At 38.4% G+C, this 19636-nt stretch overlaps 1 protein-coding gene and 1 pseudogene across 2 annotated transcripts; both read left to right on the top strand.

The window, feature by feature from the left end:
* The first annotated feature begins 2159 nt into the window (after positions 1-2159).
* On the top strand, positions 2160-5417 carry LOC133857911 (receptor-like protein kinase 5). Of its 2 annotated transcripts, XM_062293294.1 has the most exons (3): positions 2160-3138; positions 3241-4815; positions 4943-5417. In XM_062293294.1, the coding sequence occupies exons 1-3, from the start codon at positions 2178-2180 to the stop codon at positions 5266-5268; spliced, it is 2862 nt and encodes a 953-aa protein (XP_062149278.1). In that variant the 5' UTR covers positions 2160-2177; the 3' UTR covers positions 5269-5417. The 2 variants fall into 2 exon arrangements, with proteins under 2 accessions (XP_062149278.1, XP_062149277.1); XM_062293293.1 differs by having other exon boundaries at positions 2160-4815.
* A 3784-nt stretch (positions 5418-9201) lies between these two features.
* LOC133857502 (probable 3-hydroxyisobutyrate dehydrogenase-like 1, mitochondrial) lies at positions 9202-12942 on the top strand (annotated as a pseudogene).
* Positions 12943-19636: the final 6694 nt, after the last annotated feature.

Below are 19636 nucleotides of genomic sequence, written 5' to 3'. Positions count from 1 at the left end.
CTCGTTCTACATAATATGTGAGGCAATTGGTCTCATGATTTCTTGAGTGCCCTTGCTTTGCTTTCATGACGACTAGTTTTTTTGCCATAGTCAGACATCATGGCAGGCAACAATGAGATTCCAAAATTGTTAGGATTGAATTCACCAGGACGAGAAAGCATAAAACGTTTTAGGAACGTGGGATACGAGGACCAAAACAAAAAACTATATATTCCCTTAGTGACCGTCGAAGTCACTATCAGCAATTAATTCTCTTTGAGAAATGATATGCCGATTCGTTGTGGAAATTGATCGGAAAAAGAAGATTCTCGTTGTGGAAATTTACTGCAAAATGTGTGTACGTTAAACAAACGCTTACCATTGAAAGTGCGTACGTCCAAGTCTTCCACCTGTTTTTTTCCAACTTCCATGTTTCCTCGAAGGCGTCTTAGTCTTCTATCACAAGGAATCTTTCGTTTCTCATGAGAAAAAAAGAAAAAGAAAAAAAGAAAAAAAAGGAATGCCTCTTCCATCAATGTTCAATGCCATCTGTGTTTTCTGGGCTCCTTCTTGTAATATTATTGTTCTTAAATTTCTGTATTTCTTTTTGTTTTCCTCTTGTTGTCTCCAATTTAACTTTCATCAGTGTTTTATCTGCTGTGGTGATTCTCCTTCGGGTGTATTGTTACAGTTGTTTTTTTATTTCTTGTGCCTTTAGGTTGTGCCATTTTTGGTGCGTCTTGTCAAACCGCTTTAATTGACGGCCAATTTTTTTGGTATTCGTGTTAAGAATTTTTAGGGCTGCGTCATTTATTTAATGCATTATCTTTTATTTTTTATTTACTTGCACTGATGAAGTTATTTTGTAACTTTTTGTTGGGTTTCTTAGCCCTTTTATTCTTCTTTATTATAATTCCTTTGTTGATGTACTTAAAAAAAAAAAAAAAATGATATCTTCCCCATTTTCTCATGCTACTTTATACGTACCTAAATTGCAAACTCTCTTAAATTTTAAAAAGTTATAATTGGCCCTTCAAACTATTAGCCTATTTTATTTAACCCTCCATCATTAAGATTTTTGGTTAAGTTATATGGAAAATTGGTCATTTGATATACACGTGACATAAAATAACAATAATACACCTTTTTTAAGAATTTAGTTTAGAAAAATGTGGTCGCCAGGAGACCCATGGCCGGCTGTGGCCTTTGGGTATCCATGGAGGAGACCAAGTCGTTGGGTACTTATGGAGTGGAGACTCACGTCGGCCGTAGGTCACCATGGTATATACAGAGACTCAATCATTAGGGAAGAGGGGACCCACTGCGGATGGCTATGGTTTGGTCTTTGTAGAATTTTTTATTTTATTTTAATTCAAGGGCATCATTTTCACACATTTTATAAAGGGTATAATAGACATTTAATGTGTTTGCAATCCAAGTTAACAAAAAATTATAATGACAGCGCTAAGGGGGCTAATAATTTGAGAAATTAATTACAACTTTTTAAAGTTTGAGGATAACGTTGTAATTAAAGTGTAAGTTCAGGGATAAATGTATATAGTTTTCCCTCGGGTAAACGTTTAGCCTGGCTCTTTTGTTGTTGAGCAAACTATATGTGTGGCGCCACACAAGGGTGGCCTTGGGCAAGTGAAATTTCATTAATAAAATAAAGGAAATCCCAACAAAGACCTATGTATAAATATTTCAGTGCAAAATAAAACCTAACATTTGAGAAAAGGCCAAAAATGACCCGGCCCAATAATTTTTTGGCACACAATCTAAGAAATGGGTAGTTGAAGCGGACCACGTTTCATGAAGCGGAGGTCATGACTAGTTTGAATCCCTCCTCTCCATCTTGTGTGGACATGTCAAAAAAAAAAATAATAAAATAGACAGTTCAGTAAATGAGTTGTTTAAAAAAACGCATGTTTACTGTAACTGCAAAAAAAAACTTGAAAGCCACGACATAAAGGATTTAACACAACAAAAAATTAATTGACTTCACTTTCACATTATACCGCCAAGAATAAGACTCAAATCTAGCTAGTCACTTGTAATATCACATTATAGTCCATATTTTAGTACCTAATATAATAATTAAGTGTCCCGTTGACTTGACTATTACTTCAATTTATAAATGGCTCCTTTGGGCAATGTTGAGATCAGAGTTAAAACAAGAACTAAAGCTCAACCTCCAAATGACGAAAACAATCCTAAAATTCATCCAATTTTCTTTCTACACCATCCTCCTCCACCTGCTCTTCTTGAGCCACGCAAACCCTCATCAACTCAATGATCAAGAGCAAGCAGTCCTACTGAAACTGAAGCAACACTGGAAAAACCCACAGTCTCTCAGCCGATGGAGTACCTCATCAAACTCCTCCCACTGTATCTGGCCAGAGATCACCTGCAGTACCGATGGCTCATCAGTCACAGGACTATCCCTCCAAAACATGAGAATCAACGGAACAGTCCCACCCTTCATCTGTGACCTCAACAACCTCACAACCCTTGACCTTTCATACAACTATATGACCTCAAATGAGTTCCCACGACCTCTCTACAACTGCTCCAATCTCCAATACCTCGACCTGTCGCAGAACTACTTCGCCGGCACAGTCCCTGATGACATTCACCGCATGGCTCAGCTTCGTCTGCTCAACCTTGGAGCCAACATCTTCTCCGGAAACATCCCAGCATCCATCGGGCAACTAACAGAGTTGAGATCACTTCAGCTCTTCCAGGTTCCATTTAACGGTTCTTTCCCGCCAGAAATTGGCAACTTGTCCAATCTCGAACAACTAGAATTGGCCTGGATGACGAGGATCACAACAACGTTGCCTTCGGAGTTCACAAGACTGAAGAAACTGAAGTATCTTTGGGTGGCAGGCTCAAATTTGGTAGGAGAAATCCCAAACACAATTGGAGAAATGGCGGCACTGGAGAATTTGGATTTGTCGAGGAACAATCTGAGCGGGAAAATCCCGAGTGGTTTGTTTATGCCGAAGAATTTGAGTAAAGTGTTTCTTTACAAAAATAAATTGTCTGGGGAGATTCCTCGGGTGGTTGAGGCTTCAAACATAGATGTTATTGATCTCTCCGAGAATTACTTGATCGGGACAATACCTGATGATTTCGGAAGACTCACCAAATTGTCGGGTTTGAGTTTATTTAAAAATCAATTATCTGAAAAAATTCCAGATAGCATAGGTCGTCTTCCAGGACTGATAAATCTTAAACTGTTCAACAATAATTTATCAGGTACTCTACCTCCGGACCTGGGGCGGTACTCTATGCTTGAAGTTTTTCAGGTGGCGTCCAATTATAGGCTTACTGGCCAGCTACCACAACACTTGGGTGATAATGGAAGGTTGGTACGAGTGGTAGCTTCCGACAACAACCTCAGTGGTCAACTGCCCAAGTCGCTTGAAAATTGCAATAATTTGATATTTCTTGATGTTAAGAATAATAGGTTTTTCGGGAATATTCCTAGTGGCCTATGGACATTATTGAATATGGACAGCTTGCTGTTAAGCAACAATTTGTTTACGGGTGAGCTTCCTGAAAGATTGTCACGCAATCTTTCTCGATTAGAAATTAGTCACAATAGGTTTTCGGGTAAAATTCTGGCGGGAGTTTCTTTCTGGAGGAATTTGGTGTTTCTGGACGCCAGTAATAATCTCTTAAATGGTTCAATTCCTCGAGAACTAACCGCTCTTCCACGTTTAACAACTCTTTTGCTTGATCACAATCGACTCTCAGGCTCCCTTCCACCAGATTTTTTATCATGGAAATCGCTAAGTATGCTAAACCTTAGCCGAAATGCAATCTCTGGACAAATTCCAGAGGCATTTGGTTCTTTACCAGGACTTACTGTTTTGGACCTCTCAGAAAACCAACTGTTTGGTGAAATTCCAAGAGAACTTGGCCTCCTGAAGCTCACTTCACTCAATCTCTCTTCGAATCATTTGACTGGGAGGATTCCAAGTGAATTCGAAAATGATGCATATGCCAGCAGCTTCTTGAACAATCCTCGTCTCTGTGCTAATAGGCCGTCACTTAACATTGCCAAATGCAATTCCAAACCCCAAAATTCAAGCAAAATTTCATCCAAATTACTTGCTTGGATTATAGTTTTACCAGCAGCTTTACTAGGTTTGGTAGCTTCATTCCTTGTGATCAGGATATATCGAAAGAGAGAGCAGGTATTGGATTTGACATGGGAGCTCACCTCATTCCAGAGGCTGAATTTCACAGAATCTGACATTTTGTCTAGACTGATAGATAATAATGTGATTGGTAGCGGTGGATCGGGAAAGGTATATCGTGTTGCTATTAATTCATCTGATGAAATTGTCGCTGTGAAGAAGATATGGAATAAGAAAAGGCTAGAACAGAAGCTTGAAAAAGAATTTCTGGCAGAAGTCAAAATACTGAGTTCAATTCGACATTCCAACATAGTGAAGCTGCTCTGTTGTATCTCTAGTGATAATTCAAAACTCCTTGTCTACGAGTATTTGGAAAATCGTAGCTTAGATCTATGGCTGCATAGGAAGAGTAGTAGAGCATCAACTATCTCAGGTTCAGTCCAGTATGTCGTCCTAGATTGGCCTAAGAGGTTTCAGATAGCAGTTGGGGCTGCCCGGGGGCTCTCCTATATGCACCATGACTGCTCACCACCCATTGTTCATCGAGATGTGAAGTCAAGCAACATCCTTTTAGATTCTGAGTTTAATGCAAAAATCGCAGATTTTGGTCTAGCCAAGATGTTGATCAAGCATGGAGAATCTGCTACAATGTCAGCTGTAGCTGGCTCTTTCGGCTATATAGCTCCAGGTGCGTGACATGAAATTTCTAAGATTCACTTTGATCATCAATTCATGATGTTCGAAATTCGCGAGTTTTCTTCTTTTCCCTCGGTAGGAATTTCAGTTTTAGTTTTTGTTGTTAACTTGAACTGCAGAGTATGCTCAGACGACACGAGTCAGTGAGAAGATTGACGTTTACAGCTTTGGGGTTATCCTTCTGGAGCTTGCAACTGGAAGAAAAGCTACTGATGGTGATGAGCACACATCCCTTGCTGAATGGGCATGGCGGTACTTTCAACAAGGGGGCCCTGTAGTTGATGCCTTGGATGAGGAGGTGAAGGAACCCCGTTACTTAGATGAAATGTGCTTTGTTTTCAAACTTGGGATCATTTGTACAGGTACTCTGCCTTCTACCAGGCCCTCCATGAAAGAGGTTTTGAATATTTTGAAGAATACTGCAAGTTTGACATCCACTGTTTGATGCTTTTCCAAATACCACGAGCAGAAACGTACGTTTTCAACATTGTTTCAGAGAAAATGATGACTTACATTTCGAAGGTGGAGTTAAGTAAAGAAGCTTATGGGATTTGTAGAATGTTGTATGTATGAGGGCTTTTTCGCTGTAGTTATCTTAACTAGCATATCAATAAAATTAATAACCATTTCAAATATAATGGTATGTTACGCAGGGGCGGAGGCAGGGGTTCGAGAGAGGGAGCGCTCGCTCCCCCCCTCGATCCCTAAAATTTTTCTTTGACCCCGGTGGATTTTTTTCAAATACTTTGGTTGCCCACCTTCAACCACTCATCAAAGGGCATCTACGTTATACGGGCAAAGCATTTCCAAGGCTAGCAGTACCAAAATTTAGTGTTTTATGCTTTCACCATTTCAGGTTTCTCAAGTTTCAGGAACTTTTAGGTTAGTCTGAGCTCTTCTAAGGAAGGAGACAAACAAAACGGTGTGTTTACGCTTTTGAAAAAAAGGCTCTGTTTCATTAACTTTTTTTTTTTTTAACAAAACGTGTAGCGTGCAATACTTTTCGAACAATACTTTTAGACTTTTAGTTGATAAAAAGCTGGGTTTAGTTTTTTTTTTTTAGTAAACGCTGCGTTTAGCCTTAGTGCTTATGTTGGCATGACTTGGGAGTTGGGAACCTAATATATATTATTTATAAAGAAGTGATTGGTATACTTGTGCACAGCACAAGACACATAGGGTAGGACCCATGTGGTGGGTCTCACTCACACGGGTCACACTCCATGTATCTTGTGTTGTGCACAAGTTGTGCAAGAATATTTTTCCTTATTTATATTGCAATGTAAATAAGGTAATATACCTGCAGTCTACCGACCTTTGTACGCACAGTGAAAGGAAGAGGCAGCTTGTGAAAAATTTCTACGGTGAGGGGAAAAGAATGACGGCTAATGGGTATATATATATGGGTTAGTGTTTTATCTCATTCTCTCTTCTTTTATTTTTAAGGTTTAGATGAAATGAGAGGTATTTTTAATATACTGAAAATAATATAATAATAATAATGGGTAAAATTTCGTAAATGTCCGAAATTTTTATTTAAAACAAATATTGTCTCTTTATAGATTTGAGAAAAATATCAAATTGTGAGGCCATATTAAAATTTTTTTAAAAACAGCTTCTAAAATTTTCCTTTGTCATTTGATTAATCATTGATCAATATTTAGAGGAATTAATGAAATTTAAAATTATAGTTATTTGAGGAGAATAACAAAGATTTCATTAAGTTTCAATCAAATTTTGAATGAACTCGTGTCACAGTAGATTTAGCAAATATGTAATATGAAAACCTGTTGAGGACAATGAGATAAATTAACGTTAGGCATGACAAAATAAATTGCAAGTTACATTTAAATGTTTTAAGCTATAATTAAAATTTATTGAATTGTTTATTTATTTCGTTAGTTATATTTTTAATTAATTTTCGTTCAATTTTTTTTAATTTTAAATCTTGCCTGTTGTAAATCAAAATTCTGACTCCACCGCTGCGTGTACATACAGATATCGATGCAGCATTAGTTTATGGACGTTTACAAATTCCTAAGGTGTAGGAAGGCTTAAGCAAAGTTTGATCCATTATCTTTGCAAATGGACCCAACAAAAGGAGGAGCTCGTCTATCCGGAGGACGAGAGTCAGACGCTCGTCCGACTCTCGTCCTACGTGGCATTAAATTTAATATATTTTATATATATTTTTTTAAAAAAAAATCAAAAACAAAAACTGTTGCACGCGTGAAAGCCTTCCCCTTTTCCCAAAATGCCCTAAAATTTTCAAAATCTCCACACGCTGCTGCTGCTCTGTCTAACTCCTCTTGCATCCTTCTCTTCATCAGCTTCCATGATCTTATCGCCAACAGTTTCAAAGGCTTCCATCACCTTCGGGTGCTTTGTTTTGGTTGGGTGAGAATCAATTGTTGCCTCACTCATGCACTTAAAAAACAAGATAAGCGTCAAACCTTCTAAGCGACCTTGATAGATAAAATCAAAAAGCTTGCAGCCCATCCAAATCAGTCTACAAAGTGCACAAAATAGAACCACAACAATTAGTCTACAAAGTGACCCTGTACAAATACTTCAGAATATAAAATGCTAGAACCAAAAATTACAATCTTCATAAGGAAATCAAACTGGACAGCTACAAACAAGTAGAGATAAAATACAACAAACCAAACAAAGAAGCAAAACAAAATCACATCTAACAACCACAAGTGTTGCGAAAAAAAAAAAAAAAAAAAAAACTAGCAACTACTGCTTGTCCAGAAATGTCATTTCTTCCATCATCTCTCATTCTATTTCTATCTTTATCTCTTTTCCCCTACCCATTTTCTTCTCTTTTTCCTATGATTGTATATTCTTTTCTTTTTGGTAGAAACCCAAGGCACCCACTAATGAATGATGACCATAAAAGGAGCTTAGCTGAAATGACAAGGTGAATTGGACGGCTTTTCATGCACAACCAAAAAACCAAAACCATTATTGGACTCATTAGGAGAAGGGCATGGTTATGGCTGAGGGAATTACAAGAAAATATAAGACATGAAGACATGAGTTGAGAGCCTTGAGACTAATTAAAAAGAGATGGCAGCCAATAAATTTGGTTTAAATAGATAATTTGATCTATATATTTCCAAGAAAGGAAAATATACATAAATCAGCAAAATAAGTTTTTAAGACTTGTTTCTTCATGTCATAGAAACTTAAAATAAGGTTCTACAATTGGGATCAAAGCCTTCAAAATATTTCTGCATTGTTTAAAAAAGTTAACACCGAGGTAAATTGGAGTCATATTCAGGCCAACAAAAAGAAATTGACCCTTTTCATGATTAGTAATGCCACTCTTTCCAGAGTGTGACCACTTGTTGTTGGTCGTTGGAAGGATTGGCAGGAAATTTTTGGAGGCTGGGAACTTTGCAGATTTGGTGGAGCAGCTGTCTTTGCTGTTGGGGGTGCTATGAGAAGGCCGCAGGTTTTTTATTCATGTGGTATTTTGGCTGGTTTGTTTTTGTTACTTGGGTTTGTAGTTTGTTGATATATAAAATTTTAATCTCAGAAGATTGAGATTTGTATTTGTATAGGTTGTATAGATTGTTTGGAGGGGTGTTGGTTGTAACAAGATACATGTTTTGCATCTGGAATTCGAGCAGGTTTCTGCCAGAGAGATATTGTATTCTTTATGTTGTTATAAAAAAATTTCATTCATCAAAAAAAAGCAATCAGATTTTTATTTTATTTTGGATGAATGAAAATTTTATAACAACCAACCAAAGAATTACAACTCCATCAATCAAGCTGGAACTCAAGCCATCAGGCTACAAAGGCAAAAGCCATAACAAAAATCTCTCAAAACAAAGCACACAGAAAAGAAAAACTACTTATGCCTATACAACAACAAAACTATACAACACAAAGAAAACAGCTCCAAAAAGAACCACATACCAGCAGCACACCTGGACCCGAAAACCAACACAGCAAGAAAGCCAACTCCAAAAAACAAGCCTAAGCAGAAACCAAAACTCAACCAAGCTCCCAGCTGAAACCAAAACCACCAAAAATAGCAAACGAGTATCCCCAGAAAACTCCTCAATTCCAACCGCACACCTAGAACAAAAAACAAATAAAAAACAGACCTGCTTGGTAAACTTCAACCAGCCATAAAAAATCAGAATGCCAGAATTCAGCTATCCCTTAAAGAAAATCAAATCCAAAATCAAAACAAAAACCATAACACAAATCAAGCCGATATGTAAACATGTATACATACCTTCTTCTTACCGGTACACGACGTAATGTCAGTGAGACTCTGAGCTGGTGCCGTGGGTGGCGTTTGGCCGGTTGATTTTTGGATTGTGGGTGTGGCCTGTGCCGATGCGGATGGTGATGCATGGGTGGCGTTCGATGGGCGTCGCCGGATTTCGAGCTGGTGCCCTGGGTGGACGTCGCCGGTGCATTCAGTGCGGAAGTGGTTGGTGGTGGGCGGTGCTTTTTTGGACTGTGGGCGTGGCCTGTGTCAATGGGCGTCGCCGGATTTCGAGCTGGTGCCGTGGGTGGGCGTCGCTGGTGCGTTCGGTGAGGAAGTGGTTGGTGGTGTATCTTTACAATTTGAGCAGAAAAATTCCGAGCGGTTTGCTTATGCCGAAGAATTTGAGTAAAGTGTATCTTTACAAAAACAAATTGTCCGAAGAGATTCTTGGGGTGGTTGAGGCTTCAAACATAGATGTTATTGCTCTCTCCAAGAATTACTTGACCGGGACAATACCCATTGATTTTGGAAAACTCACCAAATTGTCGGGTTTTAGTTTATTTATGAATCAATTATCTGGAAAAATTCTAGATAGCATAAGTTGTCTTTCGGAGTTGATAAATCTTAAACTATTTAACAATAATTTATCAGGTTCTCTACCTCTAGACCTTGGGCGGTATTCTATGCTTGAAGTTTTTTAGGTCGCGTTCAATTATAGGCTTACTGGCCAGCTGCCACAACACTTGGGTGATAATGGAAAGTTGGTAGGAGTGGTAGCTTCTGACAACAACCTCAGTGGTCAATTGCCCAAGTCGCTTGGAAATTGCAATAATTTGATATTTCTTAATGTTCAGAATAATAGGTTTTCTGGGAATATTCCTATTGGCCTATGGACATTAATGAATATGGGCAGCTTATTGTTAAGCAACAATTCATTTACGGGTGAGCTTCCTGAGAGATTGTCACATAATCTTTCTCGATTAAAAATCGGTCACAACAGGTTTTTAGGTAAAATTCCGGCGGAAGAACACAATCTTCCTGGAGGAATTTGATGTTTCTGGACGTCAGTAATAATCTCTTAGATGGTTCAATTTCTCGAGAACTTACTTACCGCTCTTCCACGTTTAACAACTCTTTTGCTTGATCACAATCGACTCTCAAGCTCTCTTTTATCGGATATTATATCATGGAAATCGCTGACTCTTCTAAACCTTAGCCGAAATGCAATCTCTGGACAAATTCCAGAGGAATTTGGTTCTTTACCACACCTTACTGATTTGGACTTATCAGAAAACCGTCTGGCAAAATTCCACCGCAACTTGGCCTCCTGTAGCTCACTTCACTTGATCTCTCCTCCGATAATTTCACTGGGAGGATCCCAGATGAATTCGAAAATGGTGCATATGGCAGCAGCTTCTTGAACAATCCGCCTCTGTGGTAATAGCCCATCACTAAACATTCCCAACTGAAATTTCAGACTCCAAAATTCAAGCAAACCTTCATCCAAATTGCGTGCTTGGGTTATAGGTTTGGTAGCTTCATTCCTTGAGATCAGGATATATCTAAAGAGAGAGCAGGTATTGGATTTGACGTTGGAGCTCACCTCATTCTAGAGGCTGAATTTCACAGAATCTGACATTTTTACAGATACTCTGCCTTCTACCAGGCCGTCCATGAAAGAGGTTTTGAATATTTTGAAGAATACTGCAAGTTTGACATCCACTGTTTAATGCTTTTCCATATACCACGACCAGAAACGTACGTTTTCAACATTGTTTCAGAGAAAATGATGACTTCCATGGCCATTTCAAAGGTGTAGTTAAGTAAAGAAAGCTTATGGGATTTATAGAATGTTGTATGAGGGCTTTTTCGATAGCAGCTGTAGTTATCTTAATTAACCATTTCAAATATAATGGTGTACGTACAGATATCGATGCAGCATTAGTTTATGGAAGTTTACAAATTCCTAAGGTACTGTAGGAAGGCTTAAGCAAATTAAGTTTGATCCATTATCTTTTCAAATGGACCCAATAAGAAGGCTTAAGAAAAGCTTAATCCCTTATGATCTGAACTTATAGAAAGAGAGAGCATGTACTGGATTTGACGTGGGATAAGGTTCAATTCCTCCCCTCTTTTCTTCTTAGTGGTAATGGGTACGCTCGAAGCCTCTTGCGGTAGTAGTCCGCGAACCAAATACTACTAAAAAGGAGATTTATCAACTTGCATTTTGATAGGGCTGTGGTAACAAACTCGCATTCCAAGACAGTAACTATATATGGTTTAAATTGAACATTCCACAGCCGGTGGGAACCCCGATGGTCAAGTCCAAGATGAGTAATTACACTGGTTGCCCTTCCCACCTTTTTAAATTAGAAAAAGAAAAGAAAAAGAAAACAAAAAACAAAGAAGACGTGGGAGCTCAATCACTTCATTCAAAGGTTGGAATAACCAAATATTTATAATACTTGTGAAATGAAATAGAAAAAGTTATAAGAAAAAAGAAAAATGTTAGATTTACAACACCAATACAACAATTGCACAACAACCCCTCACATGAAGGTGGGTCTCACACACTGGAGCCCACCCTCATGTGAAGGGTTGTTGTGCAGTTGTTATGATGATATAGTACAAGAATCAAATCTCAAGAAAAAAAGGTTTTTACATGACCCAAAATGTCGTTGAGGAAGGGGTTAAATACTCAACAACTGGGAAAAAAAAAACAAAATCAAAACATAAAAGAAGATATGCTACTATTTATAAAACTCGATCGATCTCCTCAAATATAATTAGCAGAAGGTCGCGCTTCTCCTTTAGCTATTGGTATCAACCTTAACCAAAAATGGCACATATAAGTTTCACGTGCGCTTTTAAAAATTACGTTTTTTCATATTATATATTTAAAAATTGTTATTTTTTAATCATATTTTTTAAATTTATAAACTCAAAAAGACCATTAATAATTTATAATTACTATTTTGGGAGATAAATAGAAGGTGAAAACGAAAACATGGTAGAGAATGGAGAAGCGACGTTCGAGAGTAATTAATTTAGAGAATGGAGAAGCGATTTCGCCGACGAGATCGCCGCCGCGGCTGCCTCCAAGGACTGCGCCGCGATCGACTCCCCGGTCTCCAGCGGAGACCTCGGCGCCAAGAGCGGAACCCACGCGATCTTCGCCGGCGGGGACGAGACAGTAGTCAAGCGCCTGAACCCGCTGTTTGCCCTTCTGGGTAAGGTTAATTACATGGGTGCCCCCGGAAAGGGGCAATTCTCGAAGCTAGCGAACCAGGTGGTGATCGCTTCGACGATGGTGGGGTTAGTGGAGGGGATGGTGTACGCGCACAAGGCTCTGTTCCTGGGCGCCATCTCGACGGGTGCGGCGGGGTCCAAGTCGCTAGACTTGTATGGGAGTAGGATCTTGAAGATAGATTTGGAGCCTGGGTTCTATGTGAACCATTTTGTGAAGGACTTGGGGATATGTTTGAAGGAGTGTCAGAGAATGGGTCTGGCTTTGCCCGGGCTGGCTCTGGCTCAGCAGCTCTATCTGTCGCTCAAGGCTCATGGGGAGGGCAACTTGGGGACCCCAAGCGCTTATTTTGGCTCTGGAGCGGCTTAATAATGTTTCGCTTGAATCTGCTCCGGCGGCGGCTCCTTCGTCTTAGACGGGTACACATTTTTTTTTAATGTTTATGGGGGCGATAAAGATTGTATAGTGGTTTTTGGGACTTGATTCTTGTACAACATCAATACAACAACTGTACAACAACCCCTCACATGAGGGTGGACCACAGTATGTGGGACCCACCCTCATGTGAGAGATTGTTGTACAGTTGTTGTATTGGTGTTGTAAATCTAATATTTTCCATGGTTTTTTATGATTTAGTGTATCGGCCAATATTTGCAATAGTTAACATAAGTGATAAATTACATTTCCCTTATGTCTGGTTTGAGAGTTGCACTTTCACCTTGTGTTTGTTTGTTTTTTTTTTTTTAACAACCTTGTGTTTGTTATTTCTGGTCTTGTGTGTGTGACATTTTGGATTTTTGTGGTGGTGTTTTCGTGCTATTGTTGCATATTGTGAAATGAAAAAGTTTGGGGAATGGAGATATGGCATGATTTGCTTATACTCTTTTTATTTTTATTATTATTATTATTTTCTATAAGTAAGTGAAATATCATTAAAAAAAAAAAAAAAACCAAAGCGCAGTCAAGCACGCAAAGCAATTTTTTTTTTTTTGCTTATCATGATTTGCTTATAATCTTTTGCAACAGCACTCTTTTCCTGAGCGAAACATGCTTCGTTTGGTGAAATTTTTGTTTTATCTTCTCAAAACAGAAATATTAACTATCAACTGAAACACAAAACACTTCTAAAATCAGAACAGAATACTTTTTCAAACAAAAATCAGAAAACACCCCCAGAAAACATTAGCAACAAGAGTATGTTAAGCAAGGATAGGTTGAACTTCCATAAACTAATTCTGCATCCTATAGACAGCTAGTCTGTCACAAAAAGGGCAATACTAGTGGTCTGTAATTCCTAAAGGTGTTTGCAACTAAAAGTAAGTTTATAAATGGATTCCTAAGTTGAAGGAGCCTTATGCAAAGCTTGATTCCTTGTTCTTTGCAAGGAGCACAAATCTCTCTTGGTCTTGGGCCCACCCACTCGCCTTTCTGTTTAGTGGTCGATGCACTGGCAAGCGCAAACCATATGTGATGGATAGAGTGTAAGTGGTACTATAGCAATATATAGGGAATCGGATGCAATGACAGTCTTTTGCATAACTCTTGAACCGTGTACTGAGAAGAGGTATTATCACTTAGCTTCCACCGTCTGCATAGCTGGTATGTATCCCTCACACCTCTCCCATAGATCAAATGTTGAGATATGATTCACGAATGGTGCAGATTCATGCCAATATTTGCTCTTCTATGTTGAGTGTATTAATATGCTCTTGATATTAGACTGTTCCTTTATCCTACTCTAGTACACAAATTTTGATGTTTATGGGGGCGATAAGGATTATATATTTTTATTATTGAGTGAGTGTAATGGCCAACAGTTACAATAATTAACATAGGTAATATATTACACTTCCCCATATGTTTGGTTTAAGACTTGCACTATAGCCTTCTGTTTGTTCTTTCTGCTTGTGTGTGATATTTTGGATTAAATGGTGGGTTTTTTATGCAATCATTGCATACTGTGAAACGAAGAACTTTGGGGAATGGAGAGATGGCATTATTTGCTTTATAGTCTTTCGCACTAACACCCTTTTCCTTAGCAGCCAACTATGTTTAGTTAAAATAATTTTAGGATACTTAAAATATATTGAGTTCGTTCTACATAATTTGTGAGGCAATTGATCTCATGATATCTTGAGTACCCTTGATTTTATTTCATGACGACAAGTTGTTTTTGGCCATAGTCAGACATCATGGAAACAACGAGATTCCGAAGTTCTTAGGATTGAATTCACCAGGAGGAGAAAGCATAAAAGATTGTAGGAATGTGGGATAAGAGGAAACAAAAAGAAAATCTTTAGGCCTTTTTCTGTTTATGGTTATAGTTCTGTCTTTTTTGTGCCAGACTAGCGGTTTACAGGATGCAGAATTAGTTTTTATTTTTTTTATAAGTAATCGCGAAATTCATTAAAAAATGCAAAGGCGCATCCCAAAGTACACAACGAGTATACAAGAGAGAAACAGGATGCAGTATGGAAGTTCACAAATTCCTAAGGTGTAGGTGTCTAAAAGTTGGTAAGTGGATAAATGGATTTGTTAGTTAAAATAGCCTTATGCAAAGTTTGATCCATGATTTTTTCAAATGGGCCCAATAAGAAGGCCACTTGAATAAAAGGGATATTTATATTGGTCTTGGGTCCACCTGCCTTTCTTCAAGTACACTACACACCAACAAGCACAAACCCTGTAAGATGGATAGAGTGAAAATGATACTATAGCAATATATATGGAAAGCAGATGCAAAGACAGTCTTATGTAGGGATAGGCAACTGCCCCTCTGGGTTTGTGAAAGTCAAGCTGACCGGTATTGGCCACCAGAAATCATCCCCAACGAACTAAATCGAGGGCTTTGAACTGGTCCGACCGATGGTTGTCGGCTGATTGGGCAGCATTGGAACCCATAGAGGAAAACACCCCCCCCCCCCTAAAAGAAAAAAGAAAGAAATTTTTTTCATTGTGTACAAGGATTAACTTCTATGATATCTTTCATCTGTATGAACTAGAAGAATTTACATTTACCCCTATTGCCTGGAAGACAATTTACTTCCTAAAATCTAGAGGAGGCTTGGGCTTCAGAAGAATGGCAGATCCAAACTAGGCCCTTTAGGCAAAAATGGGATGGGCCTTATGTTCTGAAAAAGATAAATTATTGGTTTAGGCCATTCGGGTCAAGTATTTTCAAAATTCTTCTTTCCTCCAAGCCTCAATCCACTCCTCACCTTCATGGATTTGGAAAAGGGCTCCTTAGTGCTAGGTGACTTATTCAGAAAGACTTTTGTTTCAGAGTGCATAATGGATTAATGGGCGGTCGGTCAAAATCTGGGAAGTCCCCTAGCTTCCTGCTATCTCAAATTTTCAGTCTATTCCAGGTGAGTCATCCTCCCTTGTTTCAACCTTCAAATATTAGCTGACCTTATTTGTAATGACACAGGAAAAAATGCTAACCATATCTGTACTATCATCTAAAAAGGACTAGTCAATTTAGAACTTTCTTAGAATTCATTATAAAATTCAATTTCACCTAGTTACTAGGTAGTGTGGGACTTGTTACTCATAATTATCTTTATAAACCATCTACTCTATGTGGGCTACTCCTCATCTTCCCAATTTGGGATAGGGGTATTACAAACTCCCATTTTTAAATCACGGACGTCCTTGTTAGGACCACGTCATACGGTGCTCCAGTACCTCATAGCCTGGTGTTACAATCTGACTCTGATACCATTTGTAATGACTCAAGGAAAAGCACTAGCCCATTTGCGTTATCACTCCACATCTTCGTGGAGGGGGACTCACTTATAGTGTTCTAGGCTCTCTAGGATCCTTCCCTCCCTCCTTGGGGATATGCTCAGTTATTTCTGATGCTCATGCCATTCTTAGAAGTAACCCAAGCTGGTTGATTCTCCATGCCCTAGAAAGCCAATCAGCACGCTCACCTTCTCGCAAAGTGGGCTTCTTCCTCTTGTTTGTATGGGCTCATACTGGTTTTCATGCTGCCCCAGCATATTGTTTTTTGTGACCTGCTAAAGGGTGATCCTGTGTATCTCTCTTTTGTATTGTTCGAATTAAAACAAAAAAAAATGGATTTTTTTTCTTCCTAAAAATGGCTGTTTTCAATTAATTTATAACAGCAATAGGAGTAACCTTGTGTAAGATTTTAGAGTATATTGGCTTTCAAGCTTGCTCATCTAGTGAGCATATATTGAATTATATATAGAACTTGCAAGGTAGTATAGTTTACACGATAAGCCTTAGCTTCTAGTATTCTAATCTAATACAAACTCTTAGATAGAAATCTAATTACAAGTAAATCTCCTCTAGATAACCTTATCCTTATCAGCTGGTTGTGTTATCAACACTCACTAGGAGGATTGATCAACCGGGAGTCTATCAGCATACTCACTAGGATTCTTAGGAGATTGAATCACACTAGGAGTATGCTTTGTGCTAATACCTAGAGATTAAGACCAAAGTAATTAACAACTAATATCACACCCAATGGCGAAGAACAAGTCTCACAAAACTGTATGGTGCGACTTGAAAGTGAACACCCAGGGTAGCATTTGAACAAAACTTGATAGGCTTGAACAAAGTTCATCCAAAGATTTCTGAGATCATACATAAAGTTTCTTTTTAATGGAATTCTAATGGAATTCAGACAAATTTCGTTCCAAATGCGTTTGAATGCGAGTCAAACTGAGAGTTTTGTTCAAAGCGGTGTTTAAATGGGTTTCAAACATGCACCCTTATTTACAGTGGCAGTTGTGTTAAATATGTTATGTTCTGACAGTCTTTGGATTAATCTTCAATAACATAAAATTGGGTTTCATTGTTCTCTCTTCTTCTTTCTGATTTTAAGGTATTCAAGAAAGAAAATGTGGTCTTCTTTTCTTCCTTTTTGCTTTTGCTACGTCATGTAGAGAGCACCAACTTCGACGAGCTTGGGAATGAGGTGGCCACTAGGTGAAGGGTGACAAGGACTCCATTCTGCAAATGCAAGTGCCACTAATGGTGATAGTTGGCACAGGATTGCAGGGGGAGTCACCGTCATTATCATGCTCAGGGGAAGGGAGGGTAGCGATCGCATGGTTGTCCAATTGGATGGCGATGGGATGGACCGTGTTTGTGGCAAGAAGCAGATTAGTAGGTGGCTTTAGCAATTAGCAAACCATAAAGAAAATGACATTTACATAACCCTATATCGGTTGGTTGGGTAAGTAAATGTCATGTCGGTTTTCCACCACCCATAACTGACGGCTGATCTGACCACTGTTGGTTTCTGAAATTCCTTACCAACTCCGAATTGGCTAATGCCCCAATTGACTGTTTTTGGTTGGACGTGTCAGAATGTTGGATATTTTGCCTAGTTACTCGGTTGAGTTACACTTGAATGATATATTGAGAAAGGTATTATCACTTCCACTGTATGCCCAATACACCTCTCTTAGGTCCAATGTTGTGATATGATTCATGAATAGTGTGGAGTCTACCGTGGCCAACTCCAAATTGGCTAAGATTTAATGTTTCCTAGCCTTATTCTTTTGCGTAACTCTCAAGTTCTGCTATGTTGCATCATGTTTAGGGTGTATTGTATGATGTTGAGAAGTGGCAACACTCTTACAAAGTTTATAGAAAGTGTGGAAAACATGCTTCCAAGGCCTAAACTTTGGCACATGTTAGATGATGTGGAGTCTACATGGGAGCTTGTATGATTTAGTTTAAGTTTATTTTGATTTGATTTTGTACTTTGGCTTATTATTGGTATTGTGTTTTATTCATGGGTTTCACTAGTTATTTATTTTGCACTTTAGTAGTTAAAGCTCAAGGAGTCTGAAGTCTATTGGAGATTAGGCATTAGACATCTATAGATATGGATGTAATGGTTTTTTCTATGATTATTGAATATAGAAGATGAGTATGAAAATTCCAGCAACTATTATTTTTGTGGATTATGTGATGCAACTATATTCAAGTTGTGATGCCGAGAAACCCTAGGTATGATGCTTAGGTTTGTTCTACATTACATTAACTCTTCCCCAACTAAAAGATTTGAGGTGTGAGGTGAATCTAAAAGCATATATTGCCTGTTAAGCAGATGTGATGCTCATGTTTGTTGCTAGTTTTGGAACAATACATGAATTACTCTGTTGTAAATTATTTTATAGGAAAATTCCTCTAAAATTGGTTGCCTTTTGCTTTTATTGCAACCTAGTATGTAATATCAGGATTTTAAAACAAAAAAGAAAAATAACCCTTCCACATCCCCTTGCGGAATTTGAGACATTCAACAATCCTATCAGATATCTTTAGACACCTTTTTAGATCCCTTTTACTTCACCCAGCATTAATGGCGCGATATCTGATTCACTGTCTTTATAAGTTTGTTCTTTTATTTTTTCATTTTTATATGTAATCACAAATTCATTGACAGGCGCAAAGGTACAATCCAAGCACATAAGAGAGAAGACTAGCTAATAGTGGAGAAAAGATCTAAGAAAGCATGGAAGTTCGAAATACTACAATTTGAGGTAGCGTCCCAAAGAAAGAGTTTCAAGGTCCTTTCATGGTCCTTAAAACTCCAATTGTTTGTTTCTCTCCATAAACACCACATTAGGCAAGGTAGATTCATCTTTCAAACTGCATCAAGTTAAAACCTACCCCCAGCGCCGTGCAAAAAGCAAAGAGATCAACCACCCTTCTAGGCATAACCCAAACCAATCATACATTGCTGAAAATAGTATTCCAAAGAGCACATGCGATCTTACAATGGAGTAGAAGATGGTCTACCGACTCCTTATTCTTCTTGTATATGCAACACCACTCAATCACAATGATATGTCATTTGTTTAGGTTGTCCATAGTGAAGATCTTCCCTAAGGCAGCCAACCAATCGAAGAAAGCTACTTTCAAGGAAGCCCTATTCCGCCAAATACTAATCCAAAGAAAATGAATATTAGCATAGGGAACAAGAACCTTATAGTCAGATTTAACATCAAATGACCCTCTCTTGAAAGGAATTTAAGAAAGTCTGTCCTCTACGCCTTGTCTCACTCTAATAGAATACAATGTGAAGAGTGAGGTAAAGTGATCTATCTCTCAATCATGAGCTGCTCTGAGAAGGCACTAGAAAGTTTCAAATGGTCTACCACAACAGCATCCTTAAAACGGGCAATGCTAAACAAGACTGGAAAAGATGTCTTGAGAGTTTGAGCCCCACACCAAAACATCATGTGAGAAACGGATTTTGGAGCCATCCCCCATCTCAAATCTAGTGTGGCTAGACAACTCCCCCAACCCTTCCTAATATTTTTTTCAGAGCCCCATCCCATG

Source organism: Alnus glutinosa, chromosome 14 (assembly GCF_958979055.1).
Source record: "Alnus glutinosa chromosome 14, dhAlnGlut1.1, whole genome shotgun sequence".
NCBI classification, from domain to species: Eukaryota; Viridiplantae; Streptophyta; class Magnoliopsida; order Fagales; family Betulaceae; genus Alnus; species Alnus glutinosa.
The sequence above is the reverse complement of the archived record's forward strand: the minus strand, read 5'-3'. Positions and strand labels throughout refer to the sequence as shown.